The sequence below is a fragment of the Panthera leo genome, chromosome B1 (assembly GCF_018350215.1).
Source record: "Panthera leo isolate Ple1 chromosome B1, P.leo_Ple1_pat1.1, whole genome shotgun sequence".
NCBI classification, from domain to species: Eukaryota; Metazoa; Chordata; class Mammalia; order Carnivora; family Felidae; genus Panthera; species Panthera leo.
In genome coordinates this window covers 2,794,969-2,819,114 of record NC_056682.1, presented here as the reverse complement: position 1 = coordinate 2,819,114, position 24,146 = coordinate 2,794,969, and the positions used below count along the sequence as shown (strand labels likewise).

General features: G+C 42.4%; 1 protein-coding gene across 1 annotated transcript in view; it reads left to right on the top strand.

Moving 5' to 3' along the window:
* CSMD1 (CUB and Sushi multiple domains 1) overlaps positions 1–24,146 on the top strand; it is a 681,511-nt gene that overhangs the window by 627,620 nt on the left and 29,745 nt on the right. Inside the window, 5 exon segments of the mRNA XM_042934172.1 lie at positions 9,713–9,901; positions 12,324–12,497; positions 13,220–13,402; positions 20,850–21,026; positions 22,121–22,300. Of these exon segments, the coding sequence (XP_042790106.1) occupies positions 9,713–9,901; positions 12,324–12,497; positions 13,220–13,402; positions 20,850–21,026; positions 22,121–22,300 (903 nt within the window).

Sequence of the window (24,146 nt, the reverse complement as noted above, 5' to 3'; positions counted from 1 at the left end):
GTACAACCTGATTCTTATCTCACGTGGTTCCTTGAATAATTCCACAGAAAGGTTGGCAGGCCGTGTCTCACGCCAGCGCCCCCGTTGTGCTTGATCTCTTCTCCCCAGTTCTTGATAATATGTGCCTCTCACATGTCTGATTTGGGTAGGTCAATGGAGTGTGGAACACCAGGTGCTCCTACAACATTAGCTAGCTCACGGTGTGAAAGAGAGACTCCACCCAGAACTTTGGAACAGAACTCCAAGTAGTCGGTGCTGAAGTGAGTCCAGACTCCATATAGATTCCTACACAGTCTGTGTCCACTGTGGGGCCACCTCATTAGGCTTAGACTCAGCCATTAACAGGACGAAGTTCTGTGCAAGTCTGTAGCATTTGTGATCAGTCAGAAAGCTCAGGGGGCGCCTGGGGAGCTCAGGCAGTTGAGCGTCCGACTTCGGCTCAGGTCACGGTCTCACGGTTCGTGGGTTCGAGTCCCACATCAGGCTCACTGCTGACAGCTTAGGGCCCGCTATGGATCCTCAGTCTCCCTCTCTCTCTACCCCTCCCCTGCTTGCATGCTCTCTGTCTCAAAAATAAGTAAACACTTTAGAAAATAAATAAATAAAAAGGGAAGTTCACATCCAGGACACTAGCTGTAATGCCATACCCTGTCTTTGCAAACGGGATTAGGAAAGTAAAAGAAGGTGTGTTTTTTTGTTTGTAGTTCTACCTTTTCTGGAAGAAAGATATAATACATGATATGGTTGCAGGTTTCCTGAGGAAGAATGAAAACAAATGTCTCACACCTATTTTAAGAACCAGATTATGCACATGGTCCTGGAGGTCCAAGTTCCTACATGAAAACATTCTTGGAGCTCTGTCTCCTGAATTCCAAACCTCAAAGGTCCGGTCAGTTCCGTGAGAATACCAAGTCTGACAAATTTTCAGTATCATTCACTTAGTATTTCCTTTCGTAATGTATTAATGTTTGTCTTGTGTGCAAACCTTAGACGTTTTTTCCTTTCTTATCAGAAAATTCTAAATTCAGAGAGATAAAATATAGTCCCTACGTGATTACACACGTGAAGATAAAATTAAGAAAATATGGGGTTAGTGAAATTTCTGTTATACTTAGGAATAAAAAAAAAAGTCAATAATAAAAAAAAATTAACTAAAGAGCCACCTGGGTGGCTCAGTCAACCAAGCGTCTGACTCATAGGTTCAGCTCAGGTCATGGTCTCATGGTTCCTGAGCTCTACCCCCATGTCAGGCTCTGTGCTGACAGCGTGGAGCCTGCTTGGAACTCTCTCTGTCTCTCCCCAAAATAAATAAATAAACCTTTAAAATACAATACAATATAATAAAATCACTAAAGAACCATGATGCATATGATTGCACTTAGGTCTATTAAAAATTATATATAATCACATGTTCTCAAAATTTTTAAATGGCACCATTTTCAAATTAAGGGAAATGTAAGAACCAATCCCATGTCTGTGGCTTTATTTAACACACCCCTTCTGTGGGTCTACGGACCCGGGGCAGCCCGGAGTAGCTGTTGAAAACAGGGCCCGGGGGCCCAGGTAATGTACAGCAGGTTCTCTCCAAGAGCAGGAAGAACAGGGACAGGAGGCAGGCAGGCCCCCAGCAGCTGTGCTTAGATTTCTACTTGCAGAGTATTTTTGGGGGGCGGAAGGGGAATGAGGTCTAGATTTTTCAGCATGTGACACGGCATTGCCTGTGCCCGAACAGGGCTGTGTGGCTGAGCTCTCGAACTCACTCATCTTGGATACGTCAGTCCAGGGTCTGCGGTCAGTGGTCACCTTCACATCAGTTTCCTTACAGGAACACTCAGGGAAGCGTGCCCTCGTCATGGGTTTCTGTGAGTTCTGCATAAACCGGGGCTTGTGAAACTTCGCCCAGTGCCCAGCAAACAGGAGGGTCCTCTGTTCTTCCCACCAGGACCACATGCCTCTGAGATGTATATTCACTCAGGAAAGTCAGGCAATCGATTGTAATCAACGATAATTAATTAGTGTTTACTTTGTAGCAAACCTGCATGTCAGAATTGCAATTCACTTCATCTTTATCAGGTATTGATAAAAAATGAAAACATAACTTTCATGTATTTGAAAAACAGTCATGAATTGTTCTTGTTTTGTTTTGTTGGGTTTTTTTTTGCTATTTTTCTGTGACCAGTAATCCCATTTTTAAAACTTGGAATCATTCAGTTAGTGAACAAGTCCAAAAATATTTGTCTTATACAATATACTGAATATTACATAGTTATTTCAACCTTGTCCTCTACACTTCGTGTAATTCTTTCTGTTGAAAACATTTTTAAAACATAATACACAGAACTCAAACCATTATGAGTGCTTTTTTTAAAAAAAAATGTAGTGAACTAATTCTTACTCCTTCCTAACACCAACGAATTTAAATTTGCTATGCTTAAGTTACAGGGCATTATTTTCTTGTTTTCCTGTTCATGGTCAGGTTTTTATGAGGCATAAAAGAAAATGGAAGAAGCAGGAGTGAAGAGCAAAAAGAAATGTAAACACAGATTTTCAGACAAAAAAAAAAATCAAAAAAATAGAAGACGGTTCCTCCCTCCCTTCTTTCCTCCCTCCTTCCTTCCTCCCTCCTACCTTCCTCCCTCCTTCCTTCCTCCCTCCTTCCTTCCTCCCTCCTTCCTACTTCCTTCCTTCTTTCCTCCCTTCCTTCCTTCTTTCCTCCCTTCCTTCCTTCTTTCCTCCCTTCCTTCCTTCTTTCCTCCCTTCCTTCTTCCTTCCTTCCTTCCTTCCTTCCTTCCTTCCTTCCTTCCCCCCTCCTTCCTTTGATTGTAAATCACTGATACCACAAGAAGTGAAGTTCAGAAGTCATCAGGGCCACCCTGAGTATCCTTCTGCCTCATTCAGTAGACTAAATTGAGAGCTTGGGACTCATGTCCTGTGTTGCATGGACAGCTGTCATTGAGAGAAAGTCATCTCTTACCACCGGGTTTGATCTATCACTGAGCCCCTAGGGCAAAGGGCAGTCAGAATCTCCTGTGACAACTGTGCTTGGCAGTAGATTCAGAATTTTTATTGGAACAATTTCCTTTACATCTTACCTGGTATACTCTGCTGAGGATTTTTTGGAAGTGAAATGTCAGAAAAAATAAAAAGGAATAAGCATTATATACAGTAAAACCTTGGTTTGCAAGCATCATTCATTCCAGTATTTGTAATCCAAAGCCCTGGTATATCAAAGTGATTTCAAGAACCATTGGCTCAGTTGTGATCATGTGACATTGGGCGTCACATCCTACTCGTATTACAAGACATCGCTGCTTTATCAAGTTGAAATGTATTAGAAATGTTTGCTCGTCTTGCAAATGCTCGCAGAACAAGTTACTCACAATCCAAGGTTTTACCATATTCACTGTTTGCCAGTTGGTGTGTGATTTGGTGAATTTCAGTAAAACAATTTTTGTTTTTGTTTTTTTGGTTTTTGTTTTTTGTTTTTTTGAGAGAGAGGGAGAGTGCGTGTGAGCAGGGGAGGGGGCAGAGGAAGAGAGAACTCCAAGCAGGCCCCATGCCTGCCCCAGTGCAGAGCCCAACCGGGCTTGATCTCTCATGACCATGAATTCATGACCTGAGCCAAAATCAAGATTCGGAGGCTTAACCGACTGAGCCACCCAAGCGCCCCTAAAAAAAAATTCTTAATAAAAATGGAGAAACGGCATAGTAACTTTATATTCTAATGTTATGCATCAATTCTACGTGGAATCCTCACTATGTTTTCCATGTTCCTGAGTGAGGCAGGGGCTGGACTGGAGCAACGATACATGATCCTTTTCAAGAACTGGACTAAGCTTTGAACAGGTGCCCAGTCTACCCACAGAATTAAAGTTTCTGTGCTCCCTGCATGATTCCTATGCAATCTGGACACGGTTGCTTCTGTGTGGCTTTAGTTAAAGAGCACCCTAACATAAGGGCTCTCTCTGCCAGATTTCAAGCTCACATCTGACTTGTTAGAATAGCTGTCCAGAAATAAAACTTGCTTAAAATGTAAACTTAAGGAAGCTACCTGAAAAAAAATACCCTCCATTTTTTTATTTAAAAATCACTTTTCAACATATTTTTAAGGTTGGATGTGAAACCTTGGTATCGTGGTGAAGTACGGTCAGAAGTGTACCAAAGACACCCATAAATGTGTATGAGTTTACAAGCACGAATAGAACCTAAAACCAATTGCGATGTAGATAATGGAATTGTTTATCGTCAAGCCCGTAGCTTTTGAGTCTTGTGTGTTTCACACAGGATTCTAAGTTTGTTAGGACGTCCCACTGTCTAGTCCCCAGGCTGCCACTAAACCTCTCTGCGTTTACACCTCCTACATCTGCCACGGTGTTCTGTCCAGCACCAATGAAATGATGATAGTTTATTATCGATTTCACCTACATAGGCTTCTTCAGTGTAACATTCAGCCCATCAGCCACCCTCCTCACCCACATGCATGCTGTCTCTCCCTGTCATTTTCCTTTAAGGGTCTGTCACAGTGGGAACACAGTCGTGAATGTGCGTCAGACCATTGAAGCGTATTTGATCTGAGATACAGTCAGAAACAGGGCTGTCCTCCCAGATATATGGAAAACTGGCTGTCTTGTGTTTTCAGAATGTCACCTACTGCCACTTGAAAATCTGTATGTTTAGTATTTTTATGTGTGTGTATATATATATATATATATATATACACACACATATGTATGTTTAATGTTTATTTTTGAGAGAGAGACAGAGTATGGGTGGGGGAGGGGCAGAGAGAGAGGGAGACACACAGAATCGGAAACAGGCTCCAGGCTCTGAGCTGTCAGCACAGAGCCTGACACGGGGCTCGAACTCACAAACTGTGAGATCATGACCTGAGCCAAAGTCGGTTGGTTAACAAACCAAGCCCCCCAGGCACCCCTCCAGTTTTTCAAGTTGTGACCTAAAGGTTAGCCTTAGCATTAACCAAAACCTAGTTTTAAAGTTTAAACAGTTTCTGTTTACTTTTCTTTTCAGTGTAAGAATTATAATGAAATTTAAAAAAAAAAAAAAACAAAACGCTTCATCCCCCTGGCTTACCTTTCAAAGTAAATACAGATGGCAAAAATGTAGTCCAAGGCAAGCTGTCAGCTAAGAAGTCAGGATTTGTCATTTATACTTTTTTCAGAAACCAAACTTTGAGAGGAGATGTTTGTGGCCTTCGTGGTTGAGATGGTTTCCCGGGTGTCTACTTATCCCCAGATCATACTTATCCCGTTTTCTATGAATTATGTGCAGCTCTTCAGACACGTCACTCTTATCTCCATAAAGTGGTGAATAATGAAAACACTAGACCTGTAGGCCACAGTGTTGACATCAAAGATTGAAAAGCACTTTGGATTCTGTTTTGGATTTCCTACTTCGAACCAGATTCTGGATATAGAGGTTAAATTGCATGGTGCTGTTATAATCGTCTCAGACACCTGCCAAGTAAAGCCTTATAATCTTTATATTGATCGCTACTTAATGAATTTTAATAAACGGACAAGTGATATAAGAAGCCTACAAGGAAATCTCTTGTGTTTAATAGAAGAATGTATTATGAAAATTGTTTCTGAGAACCGGAGACGGAACTCAGAATTCCATTATTCGATTCAGACGCAACTGAAGGCTTCAGAGATTGCCCCAGCCAAATAACAGGGTGGAATCAAATCCGTAACAAACCTAGCAAAGTATTTTAGGAGTTTCACTGTCCAGACCACCCAGGTCCCTGCTATTAGTGCCTGTGGCACGTTCTCATGGTGCCTTTTTCTTTATTTTCCCACGACCTGGAAGAAGCGAACGGTCTAGTTTCTAGTTTTGAACAGCTGGAGAAATCTGTCATATTTTCCATCATCAGAGAGGTTTTACACGAAAACGTGGTGATTGCTTTGGGGTTTATGTACAGAATCAAGAACGTGGGGCAGATGTTGATTCCAGCACACGACAAACTAGGGCCGGTTAATGAGGTGGCGTCTAATGAGACAGTGCACAGGCACATGACCACGCTGGTCTGGATGGAACAGGATTGAGAGGCTGAGTGCTTTGCAGGGTCCTACAGTTTGAAGCGCGTCATGGGAAAGTGAATCGCTCTTAGAGACTGAAGGTGGAATACATTGGATCCAATAATTAGCAAATCATGTTTCAAAAACTGGCATTATAATATTTCATTGCTCAGGTTATCTATGCACTCAGTATTCAGATGAGGGCAATATTTGTGTCTGACTGCAGCTGTTTAGGACTAATTCAATAGGACAGGACAGAAAGAATGCACGAGCAGATTTAGGGCAATGTTGGATAAAATGGACTGTTACTACTCAAAACAGTTTGAAAGAGAATACATGTTGAAAAGCGGAAATCATAGGATGTGCTATTTGTAAATTTTTTTTAACATTCATTTTTGAGAGACAGAAAGAGGCAGAGCGTGGTGGGGGAGGGGCAGAAAGAGAGGGAGACATACAGTCCGAAGCAGGCTCCAGGCTCCTAGCTGTCAGCACAGAGCCCGACGCGGGGCTCGAAACTACCTGAGCCCAAGTCGGAAGCTTAACCAACTCAGCCACCCAGACACCCCGGATGTGCAATGTTTTTTGTCTCTCTATGTTGCTCAAATATTTTTCCAGATAACTTCTCCAAGAATAAAGATTATGTGTAGAGAAGAGGCTCCATACATAGCCTCTACAGAATTTTTGGAAGCTAAAATTTATAGCAGTTATTCTCCAAAAAACAAAAAACAAAAAAAGACAGTGGAGGGGATCCCTTTGGGATTCATGTTATCAAGAAATACTCATGCATTTTTATAAATATGCTTTACTGGACAGGTAATCAGGAGCCCTAATCCTTACTTAGTTCTCGAGTGACCATCCTTGTGACCTCAGGCGTGCCACTGATCATTATATTAATGTCTTCCCTTGCCCTCTGACACACCCAAGGGTCCCCAGGGAACACACTTTGTGCCCCCTCTTGAACTCCTCCCTGCTGGGCCAGTGTCTAGGGCATCTCGTTCCTTCTAGCTGATGGAATTTAGTTCTGCATCACGTTTTAATACCTGGACCTCAAGTCCACCCGTCGGCTCCCGGTGTGTTGGTTAGTGACAGCTTAAGACCAGATGAAGAGCTCCACCGTGAGATACTGATTTCTCTCCCGGATGTTACCCTCTCCTGGGCTCCACGTGGCAAGCATAGAAGGTCAGGTCTTTGCAGCAGGTCTGGCTGGTCGTCATCAACCTCGTGGGTCATTTCGCATGTGAGGAGAACATTTAAGGAAGTTGATCCCCTCCACCCTGCTGACAGCTCACGGTTGCAACTCATGCGGGCCTGGGCCCATGGGACCCCGAGACGGGGATCCCGTGCAAAAGTGGAGGAAGGACCTGGATGGAAGAGCTGTTCGCAGACACCCGCGAATTCTTCCGGCGGGCAGCCCGCCTTCCAGGTGGCCAGGCACACCCTCGTGCGACCGCGGCACGGACCATCTCAGAGCCCCCTGTGGCACAGACTGCTAAATCAAGTTATTCCTACCCCCAGCAGAGATACACAGCCGAATCTCCTACTGGAGCCTCCGAAATAAATCAGAGGGAATGGAAATGGATGTGTCTGACTGCAGCTGCCCAGGAATGATGTGATAGGACAAGACCGAAGAAATGTACGAGCAGATATAGGGTTTTGTAGACGTAACTCTTACAACATAAGGAACAATTCAGTTTTCTCCATTGGCGCTCAGGCAACGATGATCATTGTGAAGCATTTTTACTTCTTCATAAAGTGAAGCACCTTTGAAGGGTGATGAAGTGGGTGAAAGAAAAGGAAGGTGCCTGGGACTCATCACTCCGGTGCTCCTTCTAGACGATTCTGTGCAGCCCAAGTCCCACAGTGGCTGCTGGTAATGAGGGCACTCCTGTCTCTCCTCCGCATGGGCAAGAGGGGCCATCGGGGAGAAACCAAGCCCAGGGTTTCAAAGCCGTTGGGCATGAAAGTCGAGTAATCTAAATCCTCGTCCTCTGGCCACGGAGGAACTCAGACAACAGCCCATCCCTTGGCCTGCAGAGAGAAGGAGGCAGTTGGGATCTCAGCATCACTAATTACTACCTCTCTGCCAATGGCCTCCCTCTTCTCCGTGTTCTCATCTCCAGCTGGGTCCTTCTGTTGAGCTCTGGACCCTGCATGGCAGTTGCTCTGTACATTTCCTGTTTCTCATCCACCACGCGATTGGCCTATACCGAAGAAAGCGGGGCAAAACACGAAAGTACAGAAGAGAAAAGTAGGAGCTCAACCAGGGCGTGCAGAGTCCTGTGAAGCACTGGGGATCTGCTGGGTGTCCTGGCGGAGGCGTCCGGGACCTGGCTCACTCCGTCCACGACGGAAGACCCTGATGCCATGTTTCGGACTGGCTGCCGAGAGGAACGTGGATGGGAACGGGAACACAGAGTGTCTGCGGCATGCCGGCCAGGGAAGCACTTTGCTGCTTATGAAGGTGTATCGCTAGCAAACTATCTCTGTCTCCTGGGCTGGACACACAACTCGAAATGCCAGGTTATAAAAAATCATCAGTCTTTCTAGTACGTTAGACTTTCCCCAGGAGGTTAATCCCCGCTATGTCAGTGGGTCCGGTTATAATTTTAGCGTGCGGTGTTTGCCGTGCTCCATACACACAGGCTTTTTTGGCTCGGGAGAACTTGAGTCTTTCTTCTCTCAACTCAGGACTGTTCTAAAAAGCATAGACTACGATGTGACAGCGCTCAAAAGGGTCTTTGTAATTGTCCATTCTGCCCTCCACCTTGCTTACTACCAAGCGGAAATCAAATGCACAGATAAGGAAAGGCTTTGCCCCCAGGCACTGGGACCCGTGCCTTGCACCGACTGCCTGAGAATTAGTTCAACAGCCCCTTTCTGAGCCAGAAATATCTGGAGAGAGTGCAGCTTTCACGGCAGCTGTGTCATTCACTGGTGTGGTGGGTCAAAGCCCGAGATAATCAGGGGTTCTTTCTTTTCCTCTGCACCTGCGAAAGCACATTGCTAATTCCCTTACAGATGCCAACAGGCATTCAGGCTAATAGAGTGCCATTCGGATTAACCAGAGCATGTCCTGAGTGCCACAGCGGACTGTTTCACTGCGGGGCTGTTTCTAAAGGGGGAAGAGGCTGAAATCAGAGGCTGGCTTGATTTACATTTCTATTAAGCGTTGATGGAAGAATTGTCATTTTTGTTTGCATTCCACATATAGCAGAAATTACTTTAGGCACACATACTGAAGCATTAATTAATGCTGGCAGGGGGTGGGGGGGAGGGATTAGCGTGTCACCGACTGTCCTGAAACATTACATGCGAGTAAAAATATTTAAACTAATTTCGGCGGGTTCTGTTTTAACATTTTCCTGACATAAAATCTTAACCACGAAAACCGTTTTTAGACTTGATATTGAAGAAGTCTGTTATCAGGAAATAAATACGGGAATCGGTCTCGTGTTGTAAAAACTGCCGTAGTAGCAGGTACATTGCTTGACAGTTTTTGAAGCATATTGGCCCCCAGCAGTAAGTAGAATTTGTCAAGGGAAGAACATTTATGATAAACCTCAGCTGTGATGGTGTCATCTTCCAGCCTTTCTAAAATGATGAGTGGGGCCTCTTTGCAGATCTGTTTTGCTTATAAGTGTATCTAAATGATGTGTAACTTTTTCTTTTTCCCCTAGTGGTGAACTGCTCAGATCCAGGCTTTGTGGAAAACGCCATTCGTCATGGGCAACAGAATTTCCCTGAGAGTTTTGAATACGGAATGAGTATCATGTATCATTGCAAGAAGGGATTCTACTTGTTGGGATCTTCTGCCTTAACCTGTACGGCAAATGGCTTATGGGATCGGTCTTTACCCAAGTGTTTGAGTAAGTGAGGGGTATCTTGGATTCTTGTGCCACGGAGCCCTGTAAGACCATGAGCAGAACAAAAGAGAAAAGAAAAAAAAATAAGTCTTTACAGATTGTGTAAGTTATTATGATATCTTTATTGATTGGCCAGAAATCACAAAATGCAACTCAGACAAGTTCAAGGGTCACAAAAGGAGAGGGGACATAAGCAAATTCTGACACCAGCTTCAGAAGGAAGCAGAGCCAGTGTTTGGGGCAGCGGTTGGACTCATTCTGAGTCTGTGTTTGCTTATTACAATAAGGACGATAGATTCTTGACCGTATCCTCCTCCTGACCCATATGGTTAAGAGGAAAGCATATTGCCCTAAAGAACGGAGGCAGTATTTCTAGGCAGACACAATGATAGGTCATCATTATGTGGCCCCTCTCACGACATTATCAGTATTTTTCGACCATGTAGATGAACAAGAATACATTTTCCCCAAATAGCTTTCAGTCTTACCTTCTTTTAACTTGTTAGACCATATTGTCCATTAGCTTAAAGACATCCTCTTTTTCCAACAGTCTGACGGTTTAGGAAAAGGGGTCTTTTTGGCCTTTTAAAAATCATTCGGAAACAAAACAGTCCTTAAAATCAAAATGTCATCTTCTTCGTATTCATTTTATGTGCATAGAGGATGTGGGAAATGACAATTACATCTTAAATTGAATTTACCGAAAAAAAAGTGATAATCTGTCTTACCTCTTGCATTATAGCGTTTTTAGTACATTTTTAGAATAAATTAGTCCTGGAGATCGTTTTTCCTGTAATTCAGTGTCCCTCACAACCCTCCCAATCTACATGGAAACTTGTCTCGAATTCTAATTGTAATGAGAGAATTAGTTTCTATGGAGAAAGCGTGACTTCTTTCAAAATCAAATGCACAGCTTCATACGCTCAAAAATGCATCTATAAATTGATTACAATCTTCATCATATTTTGGCTGCTTTCTGGTTTTCTAGGCCTTCACACACGGGAATTTTTCAGAGAAATTAGTTTTTCTGTCTCTGCCTCCCCAAACATTTCTTTCGCATCTTCCCGGTTGATGTGAGACTTCCATTAGTTTTTGTAATGATGCCAGTGTGCTCCAGATCTCCAGGAACTAGGTTGTAAGTGACTCTCATCCTCCTGGGTGGCTGGCTCCCACCGCTTGCTGTCATTAACAGTCAGAATTACCATGAGCCTGGGGATACAGGTTCTCCGAGGGGCCATTTGCTTGTACTTGGGCTACAGCTGCTAAGCTTCATCTCTCTTGTTACTGCTATTGTTTCGCTGCTTTTTTTTTCTCTTTTAATTTCACCTGGAACTGGTCATTTGCCAACCGTTTACTAATTCAGCCCTAATTAGCTTCCTTTTAGGACTCCATCTAGATAGAATCTTGTTCACCAATGAATGGATGTCAGCGTAAGACCATATCGATATAAGGGCGAATGTGACTCGGGATGCCTAATGTGTTTCCGCCTTTTAAATCTACCTCTCTGGTTGATATCACTTTTGGGTTGCCAGTGATCAAATGCAGTGACGCTCGGGTGTCAAATCAGTGGGCTTTGAATAATTTGTCTGTAGCCTGAGTCCTGCCAGAGTTGCGTGCCGCACAAAATTTGTCCACTGTTAATCCGAAGCTGGGACTTTAACAGAAAAGGAGAGCTAAATCTTCACTAGCCTACATTAATCTGGATTCTGGAATTTTCCTTTTTAAGGATAATTTATGAGTGGATTATAGGCCTGACTTGGCATCATTTTAAAGAAATGAACGGGAAGGCTGAAATTATTGTATAGAATATACTGAGGGAAAGTTAATCGCTAATTTATTATTACTACTAATTCAACATGTTAGACCACCACCTATTCCAAGGAAAATTGTTAAAAGGGTCTTCCTGGATCCACAGACTGGAAGAGTAAGCAGATACAACAGAGTTTTCTCCCCAGAAGCCAGTATAAGGTTGTCATAGTAATAGTCATATACTTGTAGAGTTACATGGAAATAGTTTTCAGGAATCTAGGTAACTTGTAACATTTTGTATAATATAATACTGATTTTATTTTTTAATAAAGTTAAAGGCAGGTGGAGAAAAAATGTAGGTAGAGTGACTTTCTCTTTGAAAGCCTACATGGAAATTTTTATCTTAAGCAAAACTACCTTAAGATAAAACAAAGCTAAAACAAGATTCACTGACAGACCCTTTCCTTGTGTTCAGTAATATATGGATATTTAGGTGGGGGACTGTCATCTGGGACATGGTATTTTCCATTTATGGGGCACTGCAGGCATTTGCCAGTATATTTAGGCTCTTTTCATTTTATAGGTGATGTCTGTATGGGTGTCTGTATGGGAGACTTACCAACGTAAGCACTTCAACGGGACTGATGTAATCATTTATTTTAATTTTTTTCCTAAGCTATATCATGTGGACACCCAGGGGTTCCTGCCAATGCTATCCTAACTGGAGAACTGTTTACATATGGTGCCGTAGTTCACTACGCGTGCAAAGGGAGCCGGAATCTTGTAGGCAACAGCACTAGAGTGTGTCAAGAGGATAGTCACTGGAGTGGGGCACTACCCCACTGTACAGGTGAGGAATTGCTTACGATGTGGTGTCATGGTACAGACACGCCCGTGTGCCATCTGGTCATCTCCAATCTTCATCGATACCTTCAAGTGCCAGTCACTTCCCATTTCCTCCTGTGGGAGTCCCGGGAGTTCTTTTTCACCTTGGCCAAGAGGCCTGCCTACCTGGACTCAGTTTGTCCCTGGTCATTCTTGATTCCTTCTCCGTACCTCCTTTCAGTTCTTCCACATCTTTCCTGTCTCGGAAATTGATAATTCCATCAACCCCCTTTGAAAACGTCATCTTAATTCTTTCATGAATAGTTCTTAAGTAAATAAATAAAAGTCAGTGAATCAGCAGCTCTGGACATAATTGAGAAGAACCAAACCTCTCATTTGATTGGTTTTTACACAATACAACTTAGTCCCATTTCCCTTTCATTTTCTGTACTGATGCATCCAGTGGACAATCCCTGCGTTCATCATTCCCAGGATTTTACTTCTTCCAGAGAATATAAACTGTTGTCATACTGCATTTTAATAAGCTGGCTTGTTTACTCACACGGGAACAATTTCTTCATGTTCTCCACTTTTGTGCTACAATCGAGAAAGTCTTTCTTAGAAGATCTCCAGAATGCAGCATGACTGTAATGCACTTGAGTGACTTTGCACTCTCCTTAAACTTAGCAGCTGTGGTAAACAAGTCTAACAGAATTCTGTAGTACCATTTGTGTCTGCGTTCAATAGGAAATGATCCTGGATTTTGTGGGGATCCGGGGACCCCAGCGCATGGATCCCGGCTTGGAGATGAACTCAAGGCCAAGAGCCTTCTCCGTTTCTCCTGTGAGATGGGTTATCAGCTGAGGGGCTCTCCTGAGCGGACGTGTTTGCTCAATGGCTCATGGTCAGGACTGCAGCCCGTCTGTGAAGGTGAGTACGGTCCAGCCTGAAAGTCAACCTGTGCACTTGGAACCATGTAATTCATTCTAAAACGGCCAGTGATTTCCACAGACATCCTAGAGATGGAACCTTTGTGTCACTACACTACTTTCCTCCAACTTGTGTAAGGGGATCATCCAAACTCATGGCTGGGTGTATGGAGGTATTCTGAGTGCTCAACAGGTCATCTAACCCAGATCCTTGCCTTTTGAATGTTTATAACCTAGAAGAGGTTTCTGATCTTCTGATAATAATCTCTGTGGGATTTGGTGGCATTGTGTGGTTGCCGGTAATGAACAGCTCGGGAAAAGGAACAGTGAGTAGAAGGGTGTCAATCCCTGACCGTAACTTCTGTGGGCCGAGATAGTCTTCACGTCACATCTTATTTCCCATCTCTTGGTGGCCCCTGTCCAAAGCAGGTATTCTGAAAGAACCTGGCTGATTTTGTGCATCATATTTTGGGGAGAATTTCCTCTGCATCAGTATTTGAGAGGCATAAGTGGACATGGCAGGATGCCTTGGTAATTCCAGTAGAAACACCATGCATACCTCCCCATGCCAAGTATTGGCGATTCCTGCCTTCAGCCAAGGTGGGGTGCGGTATCACAAGTTTGTTTAGAGCCCAGAAAGTAACTGACTTAGAATTCAGACAGATAAGACTTTAAATGTTACAAATGTAGGGGCTTTTTTCATACAAACTTCTCAGCTACTTAATGTTTGAGTCTAAAATGAGTACACAAATTAAATATCCATCTTACATGAATGAAACACTTGCTATATAATTTGACCGACTAGAATAAACTGAAACAATATCAGTACCAGAAATATAAACCAAGTTTTCTTCATCTTCATTTTCTCTGTGCCATGTACGCTGGTATCTGCTCATGTCTCATTTAATATATAGAATAATATATTTGTTATATGTATTATATAGAATAATAGAAAATAATATATATGTATTGATATAATCAGACTATTACTTATAATCTGATAAAATCATATAGGAAGTGCAATCCTATATATGTACGTGTATATGTGAATATATATACCTTATATATGTGTATGCATATGTATATGTGTGCATATAATCTCATCAGAGTAATAGATTATCCTAGAGGTATCTATATCTAGGTAAAGAGATGTGTGTATATAATAACCCAAGGTATTTTTTTTATTGCAAATCACCTTCTCACAATCAAGTTAGCATAATATTAAGTTAGCGTAAATATCGAGTCACTGTAAATATTAAGATTAGGCCCTAAAGAAGTTGACTTAACTCAAATATGATTGAATAGTAATGGTGGGATGCCACCTGCCACTGTGGGCCACAGGATGACACTTCCCTGTATTGACTAAAGTATGTGACTCTAAATTAGTAGACACAGTGTTACTCAGACACAATGTTCTCAGTTTCCCCCTCTCTTGGAGAATTTGAATATTACAATTTGCATGACAGCACATCTTTCTCACCCAAACCAAAGTATTTTCTACTCTATAATATGGTACCTCAAAGTTGTACATGACTTCCGTAACCTACATTTACGCTTCGTCTGAACCTTTTCCCTCTATACTACGCCTGGGAATTGTCTGTCCAGTATATATTTGAAGATTATTAAAATTAAACAAGAGATCCACTTTACTCCATGACGTGTTGAATGCCAGTAGGCTAGCCTTCTTTCTGGGGACAACTATAAAACAACAAAATATGTGAGACATTTATCTTATTAAACAACAGACAGTGCATGACTGTGTTCCATAGGAGAAAAGGAATCCGTGAGGTGAGCCCATAATCTCCTGGTATATTTTTCTTACTGCACAGTCGGAAAGTGGAACTCAGGTGGTATGGTGGCTTGGTGAGGTGATGCAACAGAAATTGTTCTAGGCTACTGAAACAGAACTTACAGAACAGGGAATCTGAGAATGGCTGGCTGAAAATGGGAGAGCCCCATAAGTCTGGTGGATGTTCACTGGGTGACTTGGGTCACGGTCAGGCAGATGAGAACAGGTGAGACCCATTGATACAACAACCTTCTGCTGCAGAGCTGAGAGTGGACCCATGATACTAGAAGTCATACCCTACTGAGAAACACTGGACATCTGGCCAGTCAGAGCTCTTACTGTGCACTTGGGACATTTCACAGATGCCCAGAAAGCCCCATGCATTATGAATATGTACCATTCCCTAAAACAAGTGTAACATGCTAGAACTAAGAGCAAAAACATGGTAGGACTAAGACTGAATAGATCTCCTCTAAAAAAGAATGAAACTGATGGCAACACCCAAAGGATGTACAATTAGTTTAAAAGCCCACCAGAACAAACTCCAGCACATTTGGAAGGACATAATCCATGCATCATTTTGTGCACAATGTCCAGCATAAATAAAAAATAACTACATATGCATAACTCAGAATGACATGACCCCTAATCAAACAAGCAAAGAAAAAACAAATAGAAATAGAATCTGATCCTGAGATGACCCAAATGTTGCAAATAACGCATAAGGACTTAAAGCATCAATTTAAAATATCTTCATGCACTTGGGGCACCTGGGTGGCTCAGTCGGTTAAGGGTCCAACACTTGATTTGGGCTCAGGTCATGATCTCACGGTTTGTGAGTTCAAGCCCCACATCTGGCTCTGTGCTGACAGTGCAGATCCTGCTTGAGATTCTCTCTCTCTTTATTTCTCTGCCCTCCCCTGCACGCTCACACGCACACATGTACCCCCCCTTTTTCTTTCAAAAATAAATAAATAAACGTTAAGAAAGTATATCTGCAGGGACTTAAAGTATGTTAGCATCATAAACAGGGAATCTTCATAAGAAATGAAAATAATAAAAAAACAATCTGATGGAAACTCTGGGATTGTCTGGATTGAAAACTATAGTATCTGATATAAAAACTTTGCTACAAAAAACTTTGCAGAATAAAAATGGCAGAAGGGTCAGTTACCATGAAGACAGTTCACTGAAAAGGGTCCAGTCTGAAAACAAAGGAAAAAGAGAAAACAACAACAACAGCCTAATTATTTCCTATGGGATAATATCAAGCAGTTTAACATACTTGTAATTGAAGTTCTAGAAGGACAGAGAAAGAGTGGGGCAGAAAAATGGTTGATAAATTATTGGATAAAAGTTAACCAAATATGTTGGGAAAATACAGCTCCCAAAAGCAGAACAAACCTGACTTAGATGCCTTCATATTCTCTTAAGAATGGTCACTCACAGGGCACCTGGGTGGCTCACTCAGTTAAGTGTCTGACTTCAGCTCAGGTCACGATCTCAAAGTTCATGAGTTTGAGCCCCGTGTGGGTCTGTGTGCTGACGGCTCAGAGCCTGGAACCCGCTTCAGATTCTGTGTCTCCCTCTCTCTCTGCCCCTCCCCTGCCTGTGTCCTCTCTCTCTCTCTCTCTCAGAAATAAATAAACATTACAAAAAAAAAAAAAAAAAAGGAATGCTCATTCACTTGGGACTGTATATTCAATATCAGGTTTACCATAAGCACTTTAGTTTTGCACATTTAAAAGGTGAAAAAATTTAAAACAGTTAAGAGTGAGTGATATTTTTCCATAGGAATCTCACTTTGGTGCTGTGATATAACACCATGGGTTCTATTCGAGCAAATCATAAATGAATCCATTTATTTGATTAGGAGAGCTTAATTGGATTTTACTTCAAAATGTACCTAAGTCAGACCATGCAAAGTATTTTTAGAATAGCGTTCGGTTTATCTAAAGTTAGAAAGTCAAGTGTTTCTTATAAAATCCTTAGAAACTTGGCTATTTAAATCTGTGTACAGAGAGAAGCTGAAATGTTTCAATATGGCAAAAGTGCCCAAATATGCTATGCCCTACAAAACTGACTACCTCAGAACTGCGGTGTTCAGAAATCATGGGAAGTTGAGTGAGTAAGAGTATAATTCACACTCACGGTAATAACAAATGATGGCTAGGAATGTATGGCTAATCCTACACCCCCACAAACACACATGTTTAAATCTTTTTGGGCAATCTGTGGCTATTCTTTCTCACTTGTTATCATAGAGACAAACCTTTGGGGAACATATTATTCTCTACAGAAAAGGGCGTTACCAGTGACTTTGGCATTTCAGCCAGTGTTGGCTATGACTGTATTCAATCTGGTGAGACCATCTACCACCTGATGAACTACCTTCCCTGAATCTATTAAAGGCATTAGAGCCTGATGGGGCATTTCAATAAATGGTAAAAAAAAAAAAAAAAAAAAAAAAAAAAAAAAAAAAAAAAAAAAAAAAAGAAGAGTTTATGAAACACAAAATAAAAATATTTTAAAAACTCTTAAGTGTCAAAGAACTTACATTTGTAATGTATTTCCATCATTTCAGATCATGTTTTCTTTGCTAGCCATCCAGGCTTGTAATCATAGACTCATCGACTAAACTTTTCAAATGGATGTATCGTAAGAAGTTGCTTAGATATAACGGCCTCATTGCTTTTAGTTGCCTTAGGCAACTCTGAATCCTCTTTCCCAGGAGCTGATGATAAAGCCTACCTTTCTTCCAGGTAATAGACAAGCTAGCACAATGTTTATAATGAAGGTAACAACAGCATCAGCCACCCCGTCTACCTTTACTGCTACTAAGAAGTCAGATTGCCTTCTAGGCATTTTGCATGCATTCTGTTTAATCTTATGAAAAGTGAGAGTAACTACCCTTATTATACCCGTTCTGCAGTGAGGACGCTGCATGTCAATAACTTGATTTGATGGCTCATGTGTACTTAAGTTGTATGAGCAAAGATTCAAATCCACACTATTTAACTCGATTTAGCAGCCATGTCCCTAATGCAGAGTGCTGCCTGAACAGTCCCAGCATCTGTAGACAATACACAGTTTCTGGAGTGAGTTTAAGGCTCTTTTATTACGAATCAAGTAAAAGAAAATGATCTTTTACCAAAATGAGTCCCATTAACCACATGTAACTGAAAAGATGTATTTAAATTTTTTTAACTTATTATTTATAGAATATATTGTTTCCCTTCTGTGACTATAAATGTCATCTCTTGTTTTTCCTCAGTGGAGGTCCTCCTATGTCATGGAGGCATTAATGCAAACACAGACATTTTAGGGCTAGCTTCCAATCTTCATTTTTCTTTTTCATTTTCATGGGCATAACCATCAGTGAAACTGTCCTTGTCAGGGGAAAAAAAAAAAGTGAACCGTGAATTTGATTTTGCAGGATACAATTATCTGAGGGACTTTTAAATTTTATTTTATTTTATTTTATTTTATTTTATTTTATTTTATTTTATTTTATTTATTATTTTATTGTAGAGACAGAGAGAGCATGAAGGGGGAGAGGGGCAGACAGAGAGAGAATCCCAAGTAGGCTTTGTGTTGTCAGCCCAGAGCCTGACATGGGGCTCGAACTCACAGACTGCAAGATCATAACCTGAGCTGACATCGTGAGTCAGACTCTTAAATGACTAAACACCCAGGAACCCCTGTTTCAGGGACTTTCTAAACATTAGGATGTCATTATCATGATGGTTATTCTTACCCTGACAACATATCTGTCTGTAAATTAAGCTCGAATATGTTCACCTGTGTCTTGCATCCCATTTTAGCATTATCTTTCTCAGGTGACATTTGAAAATTGCTACACATTTTAATCATAGTTATGGTTAGAATAAAATGTAAGAACATGGCTGTCTGGTTGGTTTGCTAAATTACGAATTGGATCAATACAAGTCTCTTCTCTGTCGGGCTTTTCATTGGTACATCAAACAACAAATGTCACATATTCAATGATGGATCAACATGTGTTGAATGAATGAGTAATTGTCTCGAAGAGTCCAGCCTCTGGGCTTTTGGCAACATGACATTTTGATTGATAGTATAGCCATCACAAGACTTTTGGGCTTCAGATGTTCAATGTTAAATATCATCTGCTTCACTATTGGCAAATAGATCTCATTTCAAATGACAGCCAGAAAAATGCTGAAAGATCCGTGCTAGGAAAGACTGTAAGTTCACACCAGATCCATTAGGGAAGAGGGTTGTGGTGGACTCATGTCTGTCATGGGCACAGACAGAGAAGCACCAGCATGCATGCTTTGTAGTTGTCAGACACGATCAAGTCCAACCTCAGGGTCAGCATGTTTTTCAGCACAATATGATCGGTGATTCCCTTCACGTCCATTACAGTGTCTCTTCTATACTATGTAAGTTTTGTAGTCAGTTTGTTTTCTTCTGTATTTTTTTTTTTAAGTATATACGTGTATCTTTGAGAGAGAGTGTAAGCAGAGGAAAGGCAGAGAGAGGAAGAGAGAATCCCGAGCAGGCTCTGTACTGTCAGCACAGAGTCAAGTGTGTGGCTCAGTCTCATGGACCGTGAGATCATGACCTGAGCTGAAATCAAACATCCCATGCTTAACCGACTGAGCCACCCAGGTGCCCCTGTTTTCATCCACATTTTTAGAAAGAGTCTATCTTTGTTCTGAATGCTAGATTTGAAAGTGGCACAACTAAATAGGAAGGAGCATTTGTAAACATTCCAGCCATTCTCAGAAATGGTCTCAGAATACATTCTGCTGTAAGCGTCCAACAAAAGGTCATATTCTTTCTATGTCTACCTGCTGTGCATCATGTGGGAGTGCTAAGGAGAAAAAAACACAATCTTTGTGATAAATAAACGCGAGTACAAAAGTCAAGAAAATCCTATTATGGGTTAAAACCATCACATGATACATACCCAGAAGCCACTGAGCTTTCTGGGCTAAGAAAGTGTGAGGGGGGTACACCGGGCGTAGAACTGTTGCCCAGCCTTTCATTATTGCCATCGTTAGGGGGCATCTTAATGTCTGCACAGGCATTGGGATCATCTAGAGAGAAACAGAGTGCAGCCTGTCCAAGGCCACTTAAAACAGCCGCCGTTGGATGGGGTAACAATGAGGAGACCATTTTACAAGACAGTTTAAGTACTCACTCATACTCCTCAGGCATCACTTATTTTCCAAAATGAATTCTACAGATGTGAAATATGACCCGATTTGACCAGATTTCTAAAAAATCAGTTATTACGTGAAGGGAGTGACTTCTGAGTTGCTGATATCAGATAGATCCTTTAAAAAAAATCCTTTAAAAAAATTTTCTTTTTGTTATAAACATGTGAAATCCCAAAGAAGCAAGTCTTGGAATTTTCAGTGCTTTAATTCATCTTTTAATTTGTTTTGAAGTACTTTAGGAAGAATACTATGAAAAGACAATTTTCACATTTGTAACTCATCGATAAAATAACGGTACAAATCATAATGTAAGATATATATTCAACATCTTCATAGCAATAGGTCCTATTTTCTTAAAAAGAAACATGTCCTCTACGACACTGACAACCTCTGGTCTCTTGTATTGATCATTTTGGTAGGAGCTCACTGTGTTTATGTGTTACTGTCGCTCACAGCCGTGTCCTGTGGGAATCCTGGCACGCCCACCAACGGCATGATTGTCAGCAGTGATGGCGTCCTGTTCTCCAGCTCGGTCATCTACGCCTGTTGGGAAGGCTACAAGACCTCGGGGTTAATGATTCGGCACTGCACAGCCAACGGGACCTGGACCGGCACAGCCCCCGACTGTACAAGTTAGTAACAGCTGTCATGTGGGCCCAAGGACGTCACCGACTTGACCGAGAAAAATTTGTTTATTTGTTAAATACTTTATTGATTTTTTTAACACATGGCAAAAACAAGGTCTACATATATATGATGGCTCTATTTATTAGGCAGTTTTAGATCTTTCTTCACCTTCTTATTTATATGGTTGAAAATATTTTCTTCTTTTTAACGTTTACTTATTTTTGAGGGGGGGAGAGAGAGATTACATGCGTGTAAGCAGGGGGAGGGCAGAGAGGGTGACAGAGAATCTAAAGCAGGCTCTGTGCTGTCAGCAGTGAGACTGAAGCGGGGCTTGAACTCACAAACCGTGAGATCATGACCTGAGCCAAAGTCAGACATGTAACCAACTGAGCCACACAGGCGCCCCCAAAGCTATTTTCATTGGCCAGTGGGTTGGATGTTGGAAAATTGGGGCCAACAAAAGTCAAGGTTTGTCCTCTCTGTAGAACATCTCGTTTGCAGAGAAGTAAGAAAAGCGTTTATTCTCTGATCGCAGCCTTTGTCTCTGTCCTTAACTTTGTGATGAGAGTACACACGGTACATAATTAAGGACTGGACAGAGATGGCAGCCGGCATCCCCACAGCCAACCAGGATCAAATAGAAACAAGCGATTCCAAACACAGTGTCCCGACAACCAGTCAGCAAACAGCACACAGAGGACAATCCTGCTGTAACAATTTACTACTGAATCAATTTGGTTTGTTTTCATTAAGTTTAATTTTGTATTTATTTTGAGAAAAAGAGAGTGAGCATGGGAGGGGCAGAGAGAGAGAGAGAGAGAGAGAGAGAGAGAGAGAGAGAAAATCCCAAGCAGGTTCTGCGCTGTTGGCACAGAGCCCGAAGTGGGACTCAAACCCACGAACCATGAGATCATGACCTGAGCCGAGACCAAGAGTCAGACACTTAACTGACTGAGCCACCCAAGTGCCCCCACTGCTTAATCATTTTGAATATCAGCATAAGGGGAGTAACATGAACAGAAACCATAATGAATTCATTTAATGTTTGTTTTTGTTTTTGTTTTTACCTTTCTAATGCTTTTTGTCTTCTGCTCATTAGTTATAAGCTGTGGGGACCCAGGTACACTGGCCAATGGCATCCAGTTTGGGACGGATTTCACCTTCAATAAGACTGTAAGCTATCAGTGTGACCCTGGCTATCTCCTGGAACCTGTCACATCATCCACCATCCGTTGTACCAAAGACAGTACATGGAATAACAGCAAACCCACCTGCAAAGGTCTGTGTCATTACCTTTCTGGTCTTGCTGACACAGAAGCGTTTGTTGAATTCCATTTCACTGCATTTGCAAGCATTTATGATGTCCTCTATGTGCTAGGAATTCTCGTGAACTCATTTGCAAATAAAATCACTGCCATTTTCTTAATACATTAATCTCAGCTTTACAGATGGGAAAACAGACTAGCAGAGTTAGTAAATGGCTCAGTGTACAAACCAAGATTGGGAGACATCAGCTCCCAAATGATGGGGTACAACCTTTAAGTCTTAAGTATTTTGAATCCCAGTGATGTCCTCTCTCTCGGTAAACATTGTTAACCCCAGATTTATTAAGGCTTAAGACAGGTATGATGGGGAAGAATAATTATAGGACTTTAAACTCCACTTAGAGAAGCCAATCATCAAATAATGGCGGACCATGTTGGTAAACATGATGTTCTCTGGGATTCGGACACTGAGTCTGAAGATGCCCTACAAATATAGAGGTGGTAGAAAAGGCTTATGACTTGGGGGTTGGACTTTGCAGGGAGAGAAGGTCAGGGAGACGCCAGTGGATGTGACTTGAATGATGTAGCTGAGGGCTGGGCTTTGACAGTGAGAAAACAGTGGTGCTGGAGACAGTTGTCCAGAGACAGCGATCTGCACGGTTAGGGCTCCTCTGCCAGCACTGGAGAGAGCACGTGCCAGCTTCCTTATCAGCCGGGCCAGAGTGGGGCAGGAGGGGCACAGGGAGACAAGTGGGGCTTGAGCGTGGCTGGCCCCAAACAAAAATGCAGTGGCTGGTTCTTTGTTGGACTAGGAATCCGGACAGTTCTGGGGGAGTTGTGAGTTGGACCCTGGCAACTGATAGTGAGGAAGCGTTCATCTTCAGTGGGCTCTGAGAGGCAGATGGGTCTTGGGGCTTGCATGGACAGAGCTCAGTGTGAGGCCTCCGTGAGAGCTGGGTGCTCAACCACCTGGCTCCCTCTCCCTTCCGACGTGGGCCTGTTGGTGGGCCACGTTTTCCCTCCTACCGGTGCGTAAGGATCGCAGAGGCTCCTGTCTTCCGCCAGCCATCATTAATGCTGTGTCTGTTGCAGGCGCTGGATAAACGTTTACTGAAAGTCACAGACTAGTGTCAGGAGCCATCTAGTCACGTGACGTGCTCATGACAGCGACCAATAATTGCACTGGTCTCTGTGATGTCACATGCTTTTGTAGACTTTTGCTCCTCTTTTGAACAGCCAGTGCAGTTGGAAGGAACTCCGTGGGCAACCAGGCCCTTCCAGAAGAGACCACTCTCTCCCTCTGAACCCGTCTGGGGCTAGTCACCTCCTCACGTGATTCTGTGAAACCACGTCGCTCATTACTGTTCCCTCCTAGGGGACTTCTCACTTGATATCCCCTGTCTAGAGCACGTGTCCCCCCTACCCCCTCACATGTGGACTCTCAAGAAATATTGGTTGAAAAAACTGAATAGATGAGAGATAACAGAGAGGCTCATTTCCAACTGCTGACTGTGCATGTGTGACTGTGTCTTCCGACGTGAGAATGCCTGAGTGTGAGCACGCAGAAGAAAATGCAGGTGAGAGTATACACCTGGGTCCCTTCTCTTGCTGCCTTCTGTCATTGGCAAGCCTCCTCCAGTGTGAAAAATCCAGAAAGCTCTTGGATCTTCCAAGAAGATTTGTCGATCGCAGTCCCCAGCCCCCTGCACTTCAGGGTAATGGCTAGACTCTAAGGGGGCTGCCTGGGGCCATGCCAACCACTCATCATCTGTGAGAACTGCGTCCCTGCTCGGGGGCCCCACCGTCAGCTCAGGGCTGATATAATACACTGGGCGGTGGTGTTCCACAGAATCTTCTTAA